The sequence below is a fragment of the Heloderma suspectum genome, chromosome 4 (genome assembly GCF_057233095.1).
Source record: "Heloderma suspectum isolate Gila_16-S chromosome 4, 16-S_ref, whole genome shotgun sequence".
Taxonomy (NCBI): Eukaryota; Metazoa; Chordata; class Lepidosauria; order Squamata; family Helodermatidae; genus Heloderma; species Heloderma suspectum.
Window position 1 is genome coordinate 188,278,998 of NC_139461.1, and position 18,780 is coordinate 188,297,777.

The 18,780-nt window shown below is 40.5% G+C and overlaps 1 protein-coding gene across 7 annotated transcripts in view; it reads right to left on the minus strand.

Moving 5' to 3' along the window:
* Nucleotides 1-18,780, minus strand: part of GPSM2 (G protein signaling modulator 2) — a 48,937-nt gene that overhangs the window by 3,456 nt on the left and 26,701 nt on the right. For all 7 annotated transcript variants that reach the window (XM_084851569.1, XM_084851568.1, XM_084851571.1 and 4 more), the window contains exons 5-14: nucleotides 15,628-15,770; nucleotides 12,507-12,630; nucleotides 11,707-11,822; nucleotides 9,786-9,941; nucleotides 8,670-8,778; nucleotides 7,898-8,027; nucleotides 6,373-6,443; nucleotides 2,640-2,813; nucleotides 1,951-2,104; nucleotides 1,587-1,804 (exon numbers count right to left, since the gene is read on the minus strand). In XM_084851569.1, coding sequence (XP_084707695.1) covers nucleotides 1,587-1,804; nucleotides 1,951-2,104; nucleotides 2,640-2,813; nucleotides 6,373-6,443; nucleotides 7,898-8,027; nucleotides 8,670-8,778; nucleotides 9,786-9,941; nucleotides 11,707-11,822; nucleotides 12,507-12,630; nucleotides 15,628-15,770 — 1,395 coding nt within the window. The remainder of the gene's footprint in view (nucleotides 1-1,586; nucleotides 1,805-1,950; nucleotides 2,105-2,639; nucleotides 2,814-6,372; nucleotides 6,444-7,897; nucleotides 8,028-8,669; nucleotides 8,779-9,785; nucleotides 9,942-11,706; nucleotides 11,823-12,506; nucleotides 12,631-15,627; nucleotides 15,771-18,780) is intronic.

The following is an 18,780-nucleotide window of genomic DNA, read 5'->3' on the forward strand; positions in this document are numbered from 1 at the left end:
ATCTGCAAGGCCATCCAAACCTCCCTTGCTACTACTTTTATAAAAGCTAGGTCATTCATAATCTTGCAGAACATACAAGGTATTTTCTGACAAGTTCTTTTTGTTCTCTGTGCTGCTTAGTTAATTAGCAAATATAGTTGTTTATGGATAAATTAAGACCTCACTGGAACGACACGCCTCACATGGCTTTTTCTGCACCGTGTAGATGGGTTGGGTACCCGCTGCTCTTGCTTGGATGTCCAATCTTTCAGCCCGCAACAGAAAAACAATTTTACCATTCACTACGATTATACATACATTTTCCTATATGGTGATTATCTCTTATAAGGCTTCTCAAGCGTCTGTAAATCTTTTGGTACAGCACCGCTCAAAAAAGCTTATCAGAGGGAATTTAGTAATGGCAGCCCCTTAAGGTCTTTCAGAAGCTAGTTTAACCCTTCAAAAGTAAGAGGCACAAAGTGTTGAATTGTTGTATGGTGTTTTATGGAGCAGTATTCTTAAAAAGGCAGACTACATTACAGTCCATGCGGATGCAACTCTAAACTGAAATGCCAACCTGAATTTATCCTTAATAAAACAAGGGGCATTTTGCAAATCTCATCTACTAATATAACCTTTGATCCTGTGTCTAAGGGCTGATCCCCTACTCCGTTTATAAGCTTATGATCATGGAAGCACTTTCTTCAGCCACTGTGATGACGGACATTGCTGCTGATCATATCCATGGCTGTCCCACTCACCTATTACATTCGAGCATGCAAGTGAATACTCAAGGAAGCCCTAGACTGTTCATGTGAATGAGAAATCTATTCTTTAAAATGAGCCACAGTGTTGTCTTCTTTGTTATTCCATACCAAATCTTATGTGTTGGTACTATGTGCACTGGTATGAGATGGGAGTAAGCTGTATGACCAGCTCAAATAAACTAGCACACCAGAAAGAGCTCCTCAGAATTGTTTTTTTAAGCTTGAATTTAGAATGAGGTAGACTATCAGTTCAGCATAGAGAGAACAGGCTGAAGATTTCAAAAGTACTACTAGTAAGGTTGATATATGTCCACAGAATGAAGGTACAAATGTCCTTAACTGTGACTATCAGAGAAAGTCTGTCCAGGATCTGAGAAACATGCTGAGAGCTGTTCACTTAGCCAGAAGGTAAAAGGCCAGAGTTGTGCAGTTTCCGGAAATTTATCTCTCAGCCAATAGCGTTACATTGTTTTCAATTCCAATATTTTGAGTTCAATTATTCCTTATTTTGCTTACAGCATCTCAGTCAACCATTCAGTTTAAAATAGAACTGGAAGAGTACCTCTGGGATTGAAGTGACTTATCATACCCTTTGTTAAAAATGCTACTATCTTCAGCCTTCTTAGGTGACAGACCCTTTGCTATTTATCAGCCCCTCCTTTGGTAGAAGCATTTCAGTTATTGTATGCATTTTTCAGTTCCTCTCAGATTTCAAGAGCTACCCTACTTGAAGCCAGATATCACCATGAGGCCCCACCAAGTATCTATTCTTTTATGGCAATCTTAAAATCTTGAAACCGCACATGCCATGCAGAACATCCAGATAGCCACAACACCCACCTGGCATTTTATTAAGATATCAAAGAAGTCATCATCTGGTTCGCTGTTGTTGTTGGCCATCAACCGGCCAAGGACTGACCGACTATTATACTGATTAAGACGAAGTCCTGGTAAATTGCTGCCACTGGCTCGCTGATCATCTAGGCGTCTACTCTGAGAGTTGGCAAGTAAATCTAGAAATTCATCTGTGTGGGGTGAAACCATGGAAGCTGAAAAGGCTGCAAAGTGGTGAGAAAAAGGAAACATTAGCTTAGATGTGTATATGCAAAGCAGTGAGGTCTGCTATGTGTCCTGGTTGCAACAATTTCAGATTTCATTCCATTCACTCAGAAGATGGAATTACATATGTTTTAAAATTAGTTACATTTTTTCATTGTTCTGGATGGTGTAGAAGATGCTGTTGCTGTCGGTCTGTTCCTATCCTGGAAACAGTATCTCTGATCATCCATTCTGTTGCTCTGAAATCGGCTTAGCAAATCAAAGAACCCTTCATCTCCAGGCTCATCAGGGCTGCTTTTCTAAAAAAGAGTCAAGACAAATACAGGTCCTGTTGGTTGTTTATGAAGAAGATAGAGGAGCTTTTGTACTAGCCATGTTAAGATATAACATGGTACATAACCTTTTTGGCAAAATAAATAGCATTAGGGGAGGGAGGTGAAAGCCGTCAGTGAACAAAAACAGAATACTGTTTCTAAGAAGCAGTTTCTTTCTAAGAAGCAAGAATCGTCCAATTCTATCCTAAACTAAAGTAAGCTCTGTATTTGAGCAGCTGATCCAGATTTTATAATCTTATGTTTAGTTCAGACACACATGCACCCCAACACATCCAACACAATGTGAAAACTAACTTTTCCATCCCAATCCTAAACATATTTAAATAAATATCCACTGTGTTTGATGGGAATTGCTTCCTAACAAGTATGCTTGGAATTACAGTCTTTGCTGATCTGAGCATTAATCAAGTGAACAAAAACTATGCCTCCAAAAGATCTCAGCTGTAATTTATTTCAATATTCAGAACTTTAAAGTGATTAAATGTTTCTCCACAAATACCTTCTGCGAACTTAGTCGATGGTCAATAGAATTACTAGCATCCTGAAGTACTTTGGAAGAAGTGATGTTTCTGTATTTTTTTCCTTTTAACCGATTTACAAAATGTAGTTTTGCTGAAGGTTTGGGAACTAGTGGTTTCTGTTTGGCCAGAATTTCGCTGTTCCAGTCCTGAACCTAGGAAAAAAGGAATAATGTAAATTAAGACACTATCTAGAAGACAGTTTCTCATTGCACAAAATGCTGATTTAATTTTTGTACCACCAACATTAACGTGGCTGGCTTTATTCAGATTAGCGTATTTGCAAAGACAGAGCTTTGCCCAACAATGCAAGTCCCTCATATCAAGATCAGTTCTGACCAAAAGAGCAAAAAGCCTGTCTTTGCAAGACATTCTACAGTTCTGAAACCCTAAGCTGACTTCCAGGTTAGGACATGAGAGGCAGTATCTAATGCAACTTGACCCACTATAACATTTGTCATGCAAATTTTGGATTGGGGGGTGGGGGAATGATCATATTTTTCCAGTGACAAGATATAGCAAATTGAATAAAACACAACACTACTATTACCTTCAGGAAATGGATCCCTGATATTTTTAAGCCACATTATAAACTAATGGGTTGGATTCAGACTTAGGGTGCTACCGGATGAGGCTTTCATTGTGCAATCTCACTGCGTCATTCACAGAATTTAATGGGGAGAATTTTATCCTCCCATGTTTTCCCACTGCTGCATCTGTTTCTTTTCTTACCAGAAAAAGTGGAACAGTTGCACAATACCTTTTGATTGTTAGCACTAGGAGGCCTCTGTCTGGAAACATCTTTAATCATACTTGGAGCTGACCTACTGAAATTAATTGGAATTTCAGTTGGTCATGACCAACTTAAGTCCCACTGATTTCAATGGGTCTACTCTAACTATATCTGGAAAGACCTTCAGTAACTTTTAAGACTTAGGGTGTAATGCTATGCATGTTTAGACAGAGAAAAAGCCTACAACTCCCAGCATGCCCCAGCCAGCAATGCTGGCTGGGACATGGTGGGAGTTGTAGGCCTTTTCTCTGTCTAAATATGCATAGGATTGCACCCTTAAAATGATAACTGGCCTCACTGCATGAACTCAATGTTAAGATATTCACTGTACATCACTCCCCTCTTAAATGATCTGTAACTCCCTAGATTTTTAAACTATAGTTACATATTAATAACTAAACTTTTAAAAGCCATTCCTGTGCAGAAGCTAAGCATTTTAACATGGAATTCCTCAGTTAAAATCTACTTTGGAATTCATTTTACTAGTTTCACAGCAAAGCTACTTCTGATTATTTTAAAAGTGACAGACTGAAGGAAGCTCAAAACATCACAATACTTACACAGAAACCATTATTTGTTGTATCTTGCTTAGAATGGACCTCTGGAATACCCTTCATTTCCAGTAGTTACATGCACAGATTACAACAGGACCGATTGCCCATAGTACTGTTCTGCTCATATGTCACTTCTCCCCTCCCCCACCCTTACTTCTGGTATTGCCATGTACTCCCCTTCTGTAAATAATGAGTTAATACATAACCCAAAATTTGCTCCAGGAAGAGACAAGGCAGAAAAAAGCTATAAGAAATAGCTAGAAACAGCTTTAATCTTGAGTGGTGTTTTAAGAACTATGGTTGGAAGTACATAGTACTATGGTTTAGTACTACTAAATTAGTAGCACTTCGTTCCCATTGAAAACCATTGCCTGGATCTGTCAGGGCCCAGCCCCAGCATGGCAGCAGGCTCTATAGTTTACAGTCAGAATCTGATCAGAAATGGTCCAGAAGGGTTTGGAGCCCAGTTCAATAGGAAGAAGCCCAAGAATTTAGCTATAACTAGCTATTAATGTAATGGCAATAGGAAGGGGGGCTGATGGAAAGAATAAATGTGAGCTTATCTCAGTTTTCTGAGGAAAAACGGGAGGGAGAGAGACACTCCCATCAAGCTGCTAATTTTTGATCTTAACTATAGGTCACACCTATACTTATAGGTCATACTATAATAGCCTCTCCATGAAAAACTAGCAGAAGGGGTGAGGGTTTTCAGAGGTGTCATGCAGGTTGATACATCAAGTCAAGCAGGCTGAATAAAAACTCCCTGTTTGGTCTCGTTTATGGGCTAAGTTCCCCTGTCAATTAGATCATTAAGAGGTGTGTTATTACAGCCCCACCTTCACTTTTAAGCAGATGCTCAGGCTAGGAGCCTTTGCTGAGATCACTGTCTTTACTGTCCATCGTATACTGCCTGTAACCCTTCATGTTTGGGGCTTCCCCCCATCTGAACTGCAAGAAACACTTGAAACAGACTAAAGTCACAGTGACATCTGAATAGGGATGGTGGAGAAATCTGCCACAGACTCCAATGAGGCCAGATTCTTTGGAATCCAGCTCCCCAGAGTCCGTGGTGGAACGGACTACCCCCCCGCCACCCCCCGAAATCCCCCCGGGATGGAACCTACCTGGCGGTGGCTGGTCCAGGTCGCCATCTTTGTTCTGCAGCCATCTGCTGCCAGGCTGTGGAACAAAATGGCGTCCGGCATAGTGGACGCCATTTGCGTCCCTGCCGTTGGCCATGATCAACTACGTAAATATTGATGTAGCCTATCACTAAAAGAGCAGGGACACAAAGGGCATCCGCTACGCCATTTGCGTCCCTGCTCTTTGCTGTGATAGGCTATGTAAATATTTATGTAGCCAATCATGGCCAATGGCAGGGACGCAAATGGCGTCCCCTACGCCTGACGCCATTTGCGTCCACAGACTGGCTGCGGCCGGAAGTCTGGCCGTGGCTAGAGCCGGCCAGTGGCTCTGTGGACTCCCCACGGAGCGGAACCAGCCGAGGAGGATTTTGGGGTGAGGACTGGATCGCCTCTCTCCGCCTATGGACCCCCCGACAGACTCCAGGTAAGGGGATCCGTACATCTGAAATGTCAGTTTGATCTATAAATCATTAAGAACCTGTCATGGAATGTATTGTTATACTTTTCACAGACCTTGAATCTGTGTTCGCTATAAATTGTGTATCTTCATCTTCAATAGCTCAGGGCCTACTGGCTTGGACTGATTGTGACTCTTGGATTTTTCTATGCCTTGACCCATGTAGCATGGAGATACCAAAATGGAAACTATGCTTGTCAAAATCTCTGTGTATGTGGGTTTACTTTAGACTTATTCTTGAACCTATGTTTTGACTCTTGGATTTGATAGACTTTGACCCATGTAACGTGGAGGTAACAACAAAGATTTCAAGACTGGACTAAACCTCTGCATGTGTGGATTTACTTCTTTTTCTAGAACACTTTTCTTTGATTGCCTAGAATGCTTTATGCGTGGAATCATTTGAGCCCCTTGCCCTGTATTCTGAACTGTAGAGAGTGCAACAGGGAAACCTAATTGTATTGATCTCTGACACAGTTATAGTTATTAGCTTTTGACTGTTCTTTGAATTTAATATTGTGCCTATAGCTAATTGCCATCAGCTATATGATTTCTGGAGAGTTGTAACCATTAAGTTTTTGCCGTGAGAGCTAAGAAGCACGTCTATGAAACCTGGTTTGCTACCAATAAAAGTTCTCAACATTTCTGGTGTTTTGTGTTAGCTTGCCAGAATTTGTGAGTGCCAAAAGATGAGCACAGGACAGGATCCAATCCTATGAAATATTTTTACAAGCCGATTTTCACATGTATGTAAAAAGCACCAACCTTTTCAGGAGTTAACTTCATAAGTTCCATGTTTTCCATACTGTGGCGACGTCCTGCCCGTGGTCTGGTGCCTTGAGATACAGAAATTAAGTGTTTTTTTTTAAAAAGGGACTAATAACTGTGCGTGAAACATAGAAGTCCATTGAGGTGCAATTCCTCAGGCCTACTAAAATCTAATAGTCACCTAAGATCACCAGTCCATCGACTAATAATTGAATTATAACTGTCCCATATGGAAACTACATTACAAAATCATTGAAGGGCATTACTAGCTTTTTCTACAATCACTAAGGCTGCAATTCTATACCAACATTCCTGGCAGCAAGCCCCATTGAACCCAATGGGACTTATTTCTGAATACATATGCATAGGATTGCATTGTAAGTGTATTCAAACCTTGAGCAAAAACTGCATAAATACATGAAATAATTGTTATTCCTCTAAGAAATCCATGACATGTGGCTATTCTATTCCATTTATCATACCAACTTTTAAAGCTACAATTACCTATCATGTATCCACGGTGAATTTCAATGCCTTCAAAGTGCAGGAAAGCCATAACGGGATATCAAAGCTAAAGGAGTTATGGTAGAAGTTTCCCATGGATGCGGTCTTACAATATTAGTCCAATATCTAATTGCAAAAAGTGGGTATGTATATGTTCTTGCAAAAAGACATTGCTATGCTCCAAATCCAAAAGCTACCGCTCCTCATTAAGAACAAACCAGAAAACATATTCTCCTGTGGCTCCCAGAGGGCATTCCAGAATCTTTGGGCTGGCATCTCCTCCTAGAGCAGCAGATAGGGTTCAATCATATAGATTTTCACCAAGGAAGTGGCTACCCTGTCCTCCCAGACTGGCCCTGCCGAGTGGCAGTGAAACAGGGTTTCTGGTGAACTCTCCAGAGTTCCCTCTTTATCATTGTTTTTATAAAAGTTTTTTCTAGTCATCTCCTATGACATGACACATAGAAGCAGCAACGAAGCAGCAGCTGGACTTTGCCCATCCTACCCATGTTGAATCAGTCTGTCTGCCACCAAATATGGCAAGGAGACCAGGGCCAGGTCTGCACACACCACCAATGAATGTGGTAAGGAAACCACGGTTTGTTCTTAGTTTATGAATCCGGGCTTGTTTGGAAGCGACGCATTTGGACTAAATCTCCTGCCTTATTTAGCTGGCCACGCTAGCAGAAGGAACCAAGCAGGATTAGTCAGAATCCTAGCTTATCATTCCATGCAAATACAGCCAGCAAGAGCTTGTTTTAAAACAAACATTAACAAAGCATATCCTCCAACTGTATGAAGATCCTCCAATCTGCAATTACACATCATAGTGATGTTTGTTCTAAATGGTATACTTAGGTTTGCTGTATTTTGCTTATAAAGAAAAAAGAGCTTCTCTCCAATGAAGGGAATACAAGAACCAATTCATTACTGAGGATTAATTGAGATTAATGAATTTTAAATGTTGCTGATGGAGCAAATCCACTATTCAATCATTGTCATGGAAGCATACACTTACCATTCAAGCCATTATCTGGAACATGATTTTCCATCGTCATTGAGCTGTTTGTGCTGAAACTTAGATCAATCACCATTTGAAGATCTGAGAGGTTAAGTTTAGCTGTTAGTTCTCCAGTTTTATCTCCCACCTGCAACCAAAAGCATTTGTTCATTTCAAAACTATGCTGAACAAGTGCTACACACATTATCCACAAACATGTAAATCTCCGTACAGTGCGACAAGGTTAACCTTGGGTTAACTCTGGGCTGTTTAACCCATAAACAATCCAGAGTGCCTGGGATCAGACATCACACTAACTATCTATGAATGAGGCATTCGTAGGTTTCTTATTCAATCCAGAAATGGCTTGCATACTTCATACATAGTTAATTAACCCACAATTTGCTGTCCTGATGTGTGAATCAGGTCTGCATCTTTTGATCTCTAAGAGGACACTGGCCCATCAGTTCATGAGTCAATGAGAGATGCCACTAGTCACATCTGCAACTGCTTTTTTAACTATATTTCTTGCATATAGTGCACAAAGTTCCACTGGGAATTTTGGATGTGCAAGCATCATTGAAACAAGGGGACGGTTATGCCTGGGGCCTCCTGCGGTCTTGCCCATTTCACATTTGGCTGCAAGCAAACTATTCCAGCCATTTCACACTCTAATGCAGTTTTTTCAACATTATACATAGCCAATTCATTCCAGACAGATATATACACACACTTTCTTTTCTTTGAGATGAAGGGCACACAGCAAAGAACTCCAAATACATGTACGTACCTCTCTCGAAATGTCTAAGTGTTTTTCTGCATAATGCATAGCTTGATCATGGTTCCCCAGTGCTGTGTATGCATTCCCTAAACTCCAGCATGCTCTTCCTTCACCAATTCTGAAATATGGTTCAACAGTATGACACTTATTAAAAAGCTCCAGATGTCTGTTTTCTAATTGCTTAAGCCAGTAAGAGCCCATTCCTACATTATCTCAGCAGCATGGGAGTTGCTGCTGCATGGCTGCTTCCCATCCCATCTGGTTACAGGAGCTCTAAGGTCACATTATATCGCTACTTTTCATGCCAATGATGCCCATTTCCTGGAAGGGGCAATGCTGGTGTGGAAAGTAACTGTACTGGCAGCCCATCCCATGTGACCTCAGGGCTTTATGGTCAGAGCATCATGGGAAACAACCACACTACAGAGGCTTTCATACCACCAAGTAACATAGTAATAGCCCATTACTGGTGACTATCTCCCATTCCCAGTATGAGGAAGTTAAAATACTTTAAGAAGAGCCAGAGCACACATTTTATAAACTCCATAGACAATTCATTCTGCTTCAAATGTGATTTTAGTTGTGGAGAATCAGAAGCATGAGTACTCACTTTCTTAAGCTGCAAAATTAAAGTAATAGATGAATTGGCTCTCAATAATCAAGCAATTTAAATGGAATACAAACTTTCCTCTTTTCTTTTAAACATGCACAATTTTTCGTTACTGCAAAATTCTAAATAAATGTCCTGAAACTACATAATATGAAGCTTAGAAATGGAAAGTCAGCTAATCCCAACACTAATGCCAATCTTGTATCTTTTAAAAATAAATATGTATTGTTTATTGAAAAGTTTTCAGACTTTTAACAGCAGGAGACTCGCCCTATCCTACCCTCCCCACTTCCAAAAGCTGCACCAGGGAGACTCTGGGCTTGTGTTTATGGTATGGCATGGGCACCTGCAGATCAAAACGAAAGAGTACAAATTCCCACCACAGATCACAAAGCTCTTGGGCCTAAAGTAGCTTTCTGGATCTCTACCTATATGAATTGGAGAGTTCTACTATGCATTAATTTTATATATGGAAAAAATGTATCTGCCATGTTAATATACAGGGATTTACTTACCTATCATTCAGTTCTTCAGCAATTGCCAAGTGCTTCAAATGATAATCTATGGCCTTTTCATAGTCTTGAAGTAAAGTATACGTATTTCCAAGGCTGTAACAAGCTTGTGCTTCTACAGCCCTGTCTGTAAGCTGCCTGGCAAGCTGCAATGTCTTCCTAAAAGAACAAACAGCTAGATATAATCTGCACTAATACCCACACCATCAGTATATCAGCATCAAAACACATAGTTTATGTAGGTCTGAATTTTTTATTTCAGTATAATCAATATAGTTCTATAGAATGCTAATCACTTTATATATGGATGAAAACAAAACAGAATTAGAAAATGAAACAGTTACAGTGAATGTTCATCTAAATAATTTTTATCTATCTGTTAACTGTTGATCTGCAAGTGCAGAGCACTGGTTTTCAAACTGTCTCCAGGAAATCCTTTCGGTATCAAATCATTTGCTGAGAAACTCCAGCATACTGTAGGTTCTAAAGCATAATCTATGGGATATAATCATTTTGGCTCTCTTGAGCTAAGACTGTGACCTAGAATATATTATACTGCAACTGTGCATTGGAGGGGAGAATTGGCAGTGGTGAGCAAGCCATTTTTCAGGGAAGCTTGTCAGCCATGACTCACCTTCTTAGAAACTCCTGATAAACTTCTGAGGAACCTCAGGATTCCTCAAAACATGATTTGAAAACCACTGCTGTCAAGGTTCAGATATCTGTGGCTTAAAATGCACATAGTGCTATTTGCTTTATATACAAGACTCTAGTATTTAACTCAGTACCAACTCTAAAAATTAAAACCATCTATACCCCTCTGCTCCCTTTCTACTTCACTTATTCTGACAAAGTATAGATGGTACAACACAGAGTGATCAGGTGTTACACTGTTTTAAGTAGTACAGGCCTTTCTTGCACACTCAGACTATAAACAGTCTGGATCCTGGATATCTCAGGGAATGCATACTCTCATGTGAACCTCCTCAGAGGCCCTATTCCTATCCGGATGCCAGTTTGGGCTCTATGTGAAGCAGGGCCTGCCACTCTGGAACTTTGGAATGGCCTTCCATGGGCTACATCTTTGGCTTCATCCCTTCTGGTTTTCTCCAAGCAGACCTTTTTGTTGCCAGTTTGATTAGGTAATGCTTTTTGGTTATTCTTGTAGATTGTTTTAAATTGGGTTGTTTTAATTCTTTTATTGCTGTTTTGATTTGACTGAATTGTATTTATTTTATATTCTGTTTTACAAGTCAGAAAGAGATCTTCCCTATGTCACACTAGATGTTTGTTGCCTCTGTCATGTTTAAGCTATGAGGCATATTATTACCACAATATCTGCCTCTAATTTATTGAACATCCTGCCTTGGGCTCTGATGGAATCATCCCTCTTTACTTACAATATACTACAAACCTTGTTTGATCAAAAGCAGTATCCTAGTCCATGGTTTAATCTGTTAAACATAGGACTAGCAGAGCAATCCTATACGTGTCTACTCAGACATGGCTGCGTACAGGATTACAGCCTAGGCGTGGCAAATCCTCCCTCAGGGCAAGATTTCAGACCATATGGTTGAAGATACTTCTGGAGGTCATACATAAGAAATGCCCCTGTGTTCAAAAGGTTATGTGGCGTCAGGACTTTACATCCTATAACATACTAGGCTTCTCAGAACTATGACTGGCAGAAATCCTGCTTATTTCCTTACATGCTATATTTAAGGGCAATGCTATTCTAGGGGGAAAATGAAACCAATAAGAGCAAAAATGGCCAATAGAGGTATGCACTTTTGAGAAGATCATGAGAGAAAAGACAACAAATCAATATTCCTGTGAAATAGCTAAAGCTAAAAACAAATTAGATTACTTATGAAGGCATGGTGGTGGGGTTAGCTATCAAAATAGTATTAAGCAATACACTAACTTGTAGTATTCAGCAGCAGTTTCAAATTCTCCAAGGAAAATATAGGCATTTCCAAGATTGCTGTAAGCTCTTCTTTCTGCAGCTCTATCACCAAATTCCTTTGCAATTAAAAGGCGCTGAAAAATAAAGTTTTCTTGTCAAATGTTGTGACATACGGTTTTAAGCAACCAGAGTTGTATGCCCTCTATTGTATCCACAAAGAAGGAACAGAGTCTCCCTGAACAATTTCAACTAAAGTAGTATCTAGCCCTTGACATAACACATGAGAAATGTCCTTATTTCTTTCAGTTGCAGGTTTTTGAGATTATACAGAGAATAATTCTAAACTCCCCCATCTAAATAGTTCATGTCAATCTTCTTGCTCTTCAGATAGGTAGAGAGACCTTTTCTGTCATTGTGGAAGCACCCTGGATGTTCCAGGATTTCATGGAGTGTTGCTTGAATTCTTTCATAGTTCTCAATGAACTTCTGTATGGACTTCTCTCTGGCAGCTAAACATGTACAGTTCAATTTTACGTGAACTGTAAAAGTATGGAATACAGTTTGTGGCACAAGTTCTGAGAATCTGAGCTTTCTACTTTTGTTGTTTTAGAATAGAACATAACTTAGTTCTCTTTTGCAAAGAATGCAGATGTTTCTGCAGTACATACACATTCCTGTAGATACTTTGCAGGGAGGAACTCTAAAGAAACAATGGCACTGGCATCACTAGGAGTTAACAGCAGGCAATAAACTTGCTTTTTAAGCGACTGGGACACAATACATCATGCTTGAAAACACCAACATACACTTTCTTGTACCTGTTCATGGGCAATAACAGCATTCCTGAAGTTGCCCAGAAGATAATGAGTATTCCCCAGGTTTCCATAGGCACGTCCTTGGGCAGCTCTATCTCCCAGCTCTGACACAATTGACAAGTTCTCCCTATTCAGTAGCCAAACAAAAAGAGGAATTACCAAGGCATATGTTGGGAAGGGCAACTAATAGTCATGAAAGCTATTGGTCTCCTGTTATCATAAAAAATGTTTAGAATTTCAATATATATATTTTTTTTTAATGGCAATCGGCAGGATGCGCCCATAGACTTAAGCACAAATACAGCCATGAATCTTGCATCTAAGTCTATGTCTTCATAGGCTTATACACAAGATACACAGCTCTATTTTGTGTATAAGTCTATGGGCACATCCTGCCGATCACCATTTAAAAAAAAATGGCCTCCATTGTTGCTGCCTTCTTCCATTATTCTAAACCTATGGCAAAGGTTTCAGACTTTGTTGCCCTGCAATCACCTCCCCCAAGGGCTCAGGCTCCTGTGGGTCTGGTGGCAGCCCCTGGTCTGAGGTGCCTGGGCTTCTGAAGCCTCTAGCTGTTCCTCCGAGGAGGACTCCTCCAGTCAGGGCATGACACCTGTGTGGTGAGCTATGAAAGTACAGCAGAACTTCCCTGAACTTTTCAGAAACAGCTGCACAAGCCTTTCACGTAAACTCATAACTTTAAAGTCATTGAGGTTAGATGTATTTCTCTCCAACAGGTAAAATGGGAAAAGTGTTGTCATTTGTGTTCAGTTTGCTCTGTTTATACAACACCAGCTTCAAATTTAGAATTAGGCAACATCATGTCAGCCAAGAGCTCAAGACTGGAAGACTCTTCATATGTAAACTCCAGTTTAGAATCTTCTGGGAAAACATTTGCTAGAAATTTCCAGTGTAAAATAGGTGAGGTCAAAATAAGAGCTATATTTCCTTTGTGGAAAAAATTACAGGAATTCTAGAGTGGGAAGACAGTTTACACCAAAATGCAAATGAAGATGCTGTCTAGGCATGATTTGAGCTTTGGGCTGTCTAGGCATCCCAAAGCTCAAACCAAGAACATGCCTTAAAAAGATGAGAATAATCTGTAACCTAAGGTAAAGAAGCCTATTCTAGGGTCCATAGGATATTTCAGATTTCCCGATCCAAAGTTGGAGACAGCGCTCTGACCCCAGGGCGGGGGGTAATCAGAGCTCCAACACTCCTCCCCATCCCAGCTGGTGCAGAAAGAACCATGCCAGCTGCTCTCTGAGGTCAGGAACTCGACCTTGAAGGGGGCATTTTGTTGGGCAGGGAGGGGACAGGAGAGGCTAGTATATGAACTATCCTGAGGCCTCTCCAGTCTCCTTCCCTTCCTCCTCCTCCGATGCGCCCCAGCTAGACAAGCAAAAAAGCCCCAGGAGTGTCGCCTCCACCACCCCTCCCACCCTGCATAGGATGCTCGTAGGCCCCCGAGTTTGGGGGCTTACAATCACTGAGGGCGCAACCCATAGGATTACGCCTTAAGAGCCTATTTTTCCTGAATGTTCACCATATGGACTAGTCTGTTGATCATAGGTGCATTACACAAGAGGTCAATTTGGGGTAAGATGTTATTAGTTTAGCTATGGAAATAGCCCTTGAAGAAAATTCATCTGCTACTGGTAGACTAGAACGTGTTGAAAGAGGGAACATTGTGGATGACTTTATGTTAAAACAGGTGAAGGAGCTGGCACTGCATCCTACTCAATCACAAAATGAGGTCTCTTTATCTAAAGCTGAGAAGGATGAACAGAAAGATAGTAATTCACCATTTTAATAGGTTAAAGATATTCTGGAAGATATGAAATTGATAAAATTTCCATGAATTGCTAACTACACTAATTGAATTGTTTAAGTTTATCAGGAATTATAGTGGCCGATCTGACATAGGAACTACAAATACCCAAGACATGCCCTCTAGGGATAACATCTCTCTTTTAAAAAAGGAAACTGCCTATAAGTCTAAAGAAAAGAAAAAGAAAGAATGAAGCAATTAAGGCAAAGAAGAGTAAGAATATCAGATGCTGTCTAGGGCCATAGGATTGCTCCCTCTGTGATTTTATATATAGAAATATATATATATAGATATATAGAGATATAGAAGTAGCGTAGTGCACATGCTAAAAGAATTCAGAGGATGGAGATCCTGATGAAACCAGCCAGGTCTACTTAGATATATTACTGAATAAATTTTTGCTGTCACATTATAGCCTAGTTCATCATCAGCTGATGGCAGCATAGATTTTTGGTCAGAACTTGGAAGAGGCTTCGACAAAATAAAAGGAAACTTGCTCCTATTTTGGCTTTGTTAACGTTCCTAAGTGGGATTTCCTTCTTTTTCCTTCTTCATAAACACAGAATCATATAATTATATGCATAATCATAAAACATATAATGGGATGTGGTTGGCCAGACAGAAGAAGAATCCAGACAAACCAATAGTCAACAGATGTCATCACTCTGGATAGAAAAGAATTTGTGTAATTGATGGTGTTCAAGCTGTAGTGACCAGGAGCACTTTCCCATCTGAGAATAAGGCTGCATCCTTTCTTCTAAATTTGGCGAAGCATTCAGTGTCATGCTTTTCCAACCTCAAAGCAAGGTTTCTGAAATGCATTCAATAAGGTGCAGCACATGAAGCATGTTTAGAAACAACAACCTGTATATAATGCCTGTATTCTGACAGTGTCAGATTGACACATTTTCCTGGGCTTCCAATACCATCCCAAGTATAATGTGAGATTAAGTTCACAATCCATAAAACTCTGACCATGAGTTTATCACTGTGATTTCTATGATCATCTGAAAGTGTGCCTATCACTACACCATCTGTGCATTAAGTTCACAGGCAAAGGCACATGAGATGCTGCTCCTCAATGGTTGGTATTTGCCTTTCTGGAACTGTTAGTTTTTGTCTCCCTGGAAATTCAGCCAGAGCATTTTTAGGGACCACTATTAAGCTGCTATTGTAACAGGGACTGTTGTAACTCAGTTTAAAAACAAACAAACCCATCTAATAAACACATTTTAACATGATATAAATATTAAACTCTCCTTGAAAAGATTATATTTTAACATTGTTACTTACTCATAATAATCTGCAGCTTTCCGCAACGCAGCTTTAACATCTTCTGGAAATTCCCCCGGATCATGGGTACCTGCACAGGCTACACTTTTACCCTTGGAATGATATACATTTCCCAAGTTATAGAGTGCTCTTGCTTCTCCAACCTATAACACAAGAATATGCCGGAAATGAATTCAAAACTACTATTTTATGAACACTTTCAGTCAGAAAGATAAAAGCAAGTTTCTCAGATATATAATGAAAGCTGCCAAGATACTGTCTAATATAAATCATTCAATTCTGGCAATTCTGATGAACCACAGTACTGCCCAAGAATACTCATTCTATTTGTAAATATATTTATAAGGTGCTACCTCTGTCAAATACAAGAATCCCAAATAAACCTCCTTTAATTCAGCACAAATGGTCGAAAAACATGCCACCTATGTTTGTAAAGCTATCCACACGGTCACAAAACTTACTTTTTAGAACACTGAGAGTTCTCAGGAAACTGCAGGCACTAACAAGTATTATGTTATAAACCCTATACTGTAGTTCATGCAACATGCATATTTGTTTTAAATATAGACAAATGGCACAAGATGAGTGAAAGAGGAAAGCAGAATGGGAGAATACCCAGCTATCCAAGACAAGTTTAGATGAGCCCAGGTTTCCATAAAGGTTAGAGACCTAGACTGAGATGCTACTTTGTCCTTTGCACAGCAAATACATTAGCCCAGCTTTCTCCAACCTGGTTCCCTCCAGATATTTGGACTACAAATCCCAGCATTCATGACCATTGTCTATGCTGGCTGGAGCTGATGGGAATTGAAGTCCAAAACATCTAGAGGGCACCAGGTTCAGGAAGGTTACATTAGACCAACTATTGGACATAAATTCTAAGACATGATAACCCAAGACATACCAGCAAAACATAATGCCTGTTGCTTTTTCTCTTAAAGCTGCATTCTTCCCTGTGTTCAATTAAACTTGCTGGCTGAAGAAAAACAGGAATTTGGTTGTGGGCTTGGCATTGGATGGAAGCCATTGCCAAGCTGCCACAGCATTTTTCACCTACAATCTTAATCTAGAAGTGCCATGAAATTGTAAACCAGTTTTTTAAACTTTAACTTCTTTTATTCTGGCAATGAGTATCAACTTGCTGTTGTTCAGTTGTGTCTGACTCTTCATGACCCCATGGACCATAGCACACCAGGCCTTCCTGTCCTCCACTCTCTCCCAGAGTGTGCTCAAGTCCACATTCATTGCATCGGTGATGCTATCTAGCCATCTCATCCTCTGCTGTCCCCTTCTCCTTTTGCCTTCAGTCTTTCCCAGCATCAGGGTCTTTTCCAGAGAGTTTTCTCTTTGCATTAGGTGGCCAAAATATTTGAGCTTCAGCTTCAGTATCTGTCCTTCCAAGCAGTCAGGGATGATTTCCTTTAGGATTGACTGATTTGACCTCCTTGCAGTCCAGGGGACTCGTAAGAGTCTTCTCCAGCACCACAGTTCGAAAGCATCGATTCTTCGGTGCTCAGCCTTCCTTATAATCCAGCTCTCACAGCCATACATTGCTACTGGGAAAACCATAGCTTTGATTAGACGGACCTTTGTCGGAAGGTGATGTCTCTGCATCTTACTATGCTGTCTAGGTTTCCCATAGCTTTCCTCCCAAGGAGCAAGCGTCTTTTAATTTCATGGCTACAGTCACCGTCTGCAGTGATCTTGGAGCCCAAGAAAATAAAATCTGTCACTGCTTCCATTTCTTCCCCTTCTATATGCCAGGAAGTGATGGGGCCAGATGCCATGATCTTCGTTTTTTTAATGTTGTGTTTCAAACCAGCTTTTGCACTCTCTTCTTTCACCCTCAACAAGAGGCCCTTTAGATCCTCTTCGCTTTCTGCCATTACGGTGGTATCGTCTGCGTATCTGAAGTTATTGATAATTCTCCCGGCAATCTTAATTCTGACCTGTGATTCATCCAACCCGGCGTTTCTCATGATGTACTCTGCATATAAATTAAATAAGCAGGGCGACAATATACAGCCTTGTCGTGCTCCTTTCCCAATTTGGAACCAATCGGTTGTTCCATGTCCAGTTCTTACTGTTGCTTCTTGACCGTCGTACAGGTTTCTCAGGAGACAGGTAAGGTGGTCTGGTACTCCCATCTCTTTCAGAATTTGCCACAGTTTGTTGTGATCCACACAATCAAAGGCTTTAGCGTAGTCAATGAAGCAGAAACATGTTTTACTGGAATTCCCTTGCTTCCTCCATGATCCAGCGAATGTTGGCGATTTGATCTCTAGTTCCTCTGCCTCTTCGAAACCCAGCTTGTACTTCCAGTAGTTCTTGGTTCACATACTGCTGAAGTCTAGCTTGTAGGATTTTGAGCATAACCTTGCTCAAAATCATCTCCGCTAGCTTTGTTGTTAGGAATGCTTCCTAAGGCCCACCTGACTTCACTCTCTAGGATGTCCGGCTCAAGTTCAGTGGCCGCACTATCATGGCTATCGGGGACATTCAGATCTTTCCTGTATAGTTCTGTGTATTCTTTCCACCTCTTCTTAATCTCATCTGCTTCTGTTAGGTCCCTGCCTTCTTTTTCCTTTATCATGCCCGTCTTTGCACAAAACGTTCCCTTGAGATCTCCGATTTTCTTGAAGAGATCTCTAGTCTTTCCCATTCTATTGTTTTCCTCGATTTCTTTGCATTGTTCATTTAAGAAGGCCTTCTTGTCTCTCCTTGCTTTTCTCTGGAACTCTGCATTCAGTTGGGTATATCTTCCCCTTTCTCCCTTCCTTTTCGCTTCCCTTCTTTCCTCAACTACTTGTAAAGCCTCATCAGACAGCCACTTTGCTTTCTTGCATTTCTTTTTCTTTGGGATGGATTGAGTTGCTGCCTCCTGAACAATGTTACGGACCTCCGTCCATAGTTCCTCAGGCACTCTGTCTATCAGGTCTAATCCCTGAAATCTATTCCTCACCTCCGCTGTATATTTATAAGGGATATGATTGAGGTCATACCTGAATGGTTTAGTGGTTTTCCCTACGTTCTTCAATTTAAGCCGAAATTTTGCAAGAAGCAGCTCATGATCTGAGCCACAGTCAGCTCCAGGTCTTGTTTTTACTGACTGTATAGAGCTCCTCCATCTTTGGCTGCAAAGGACATAATCAA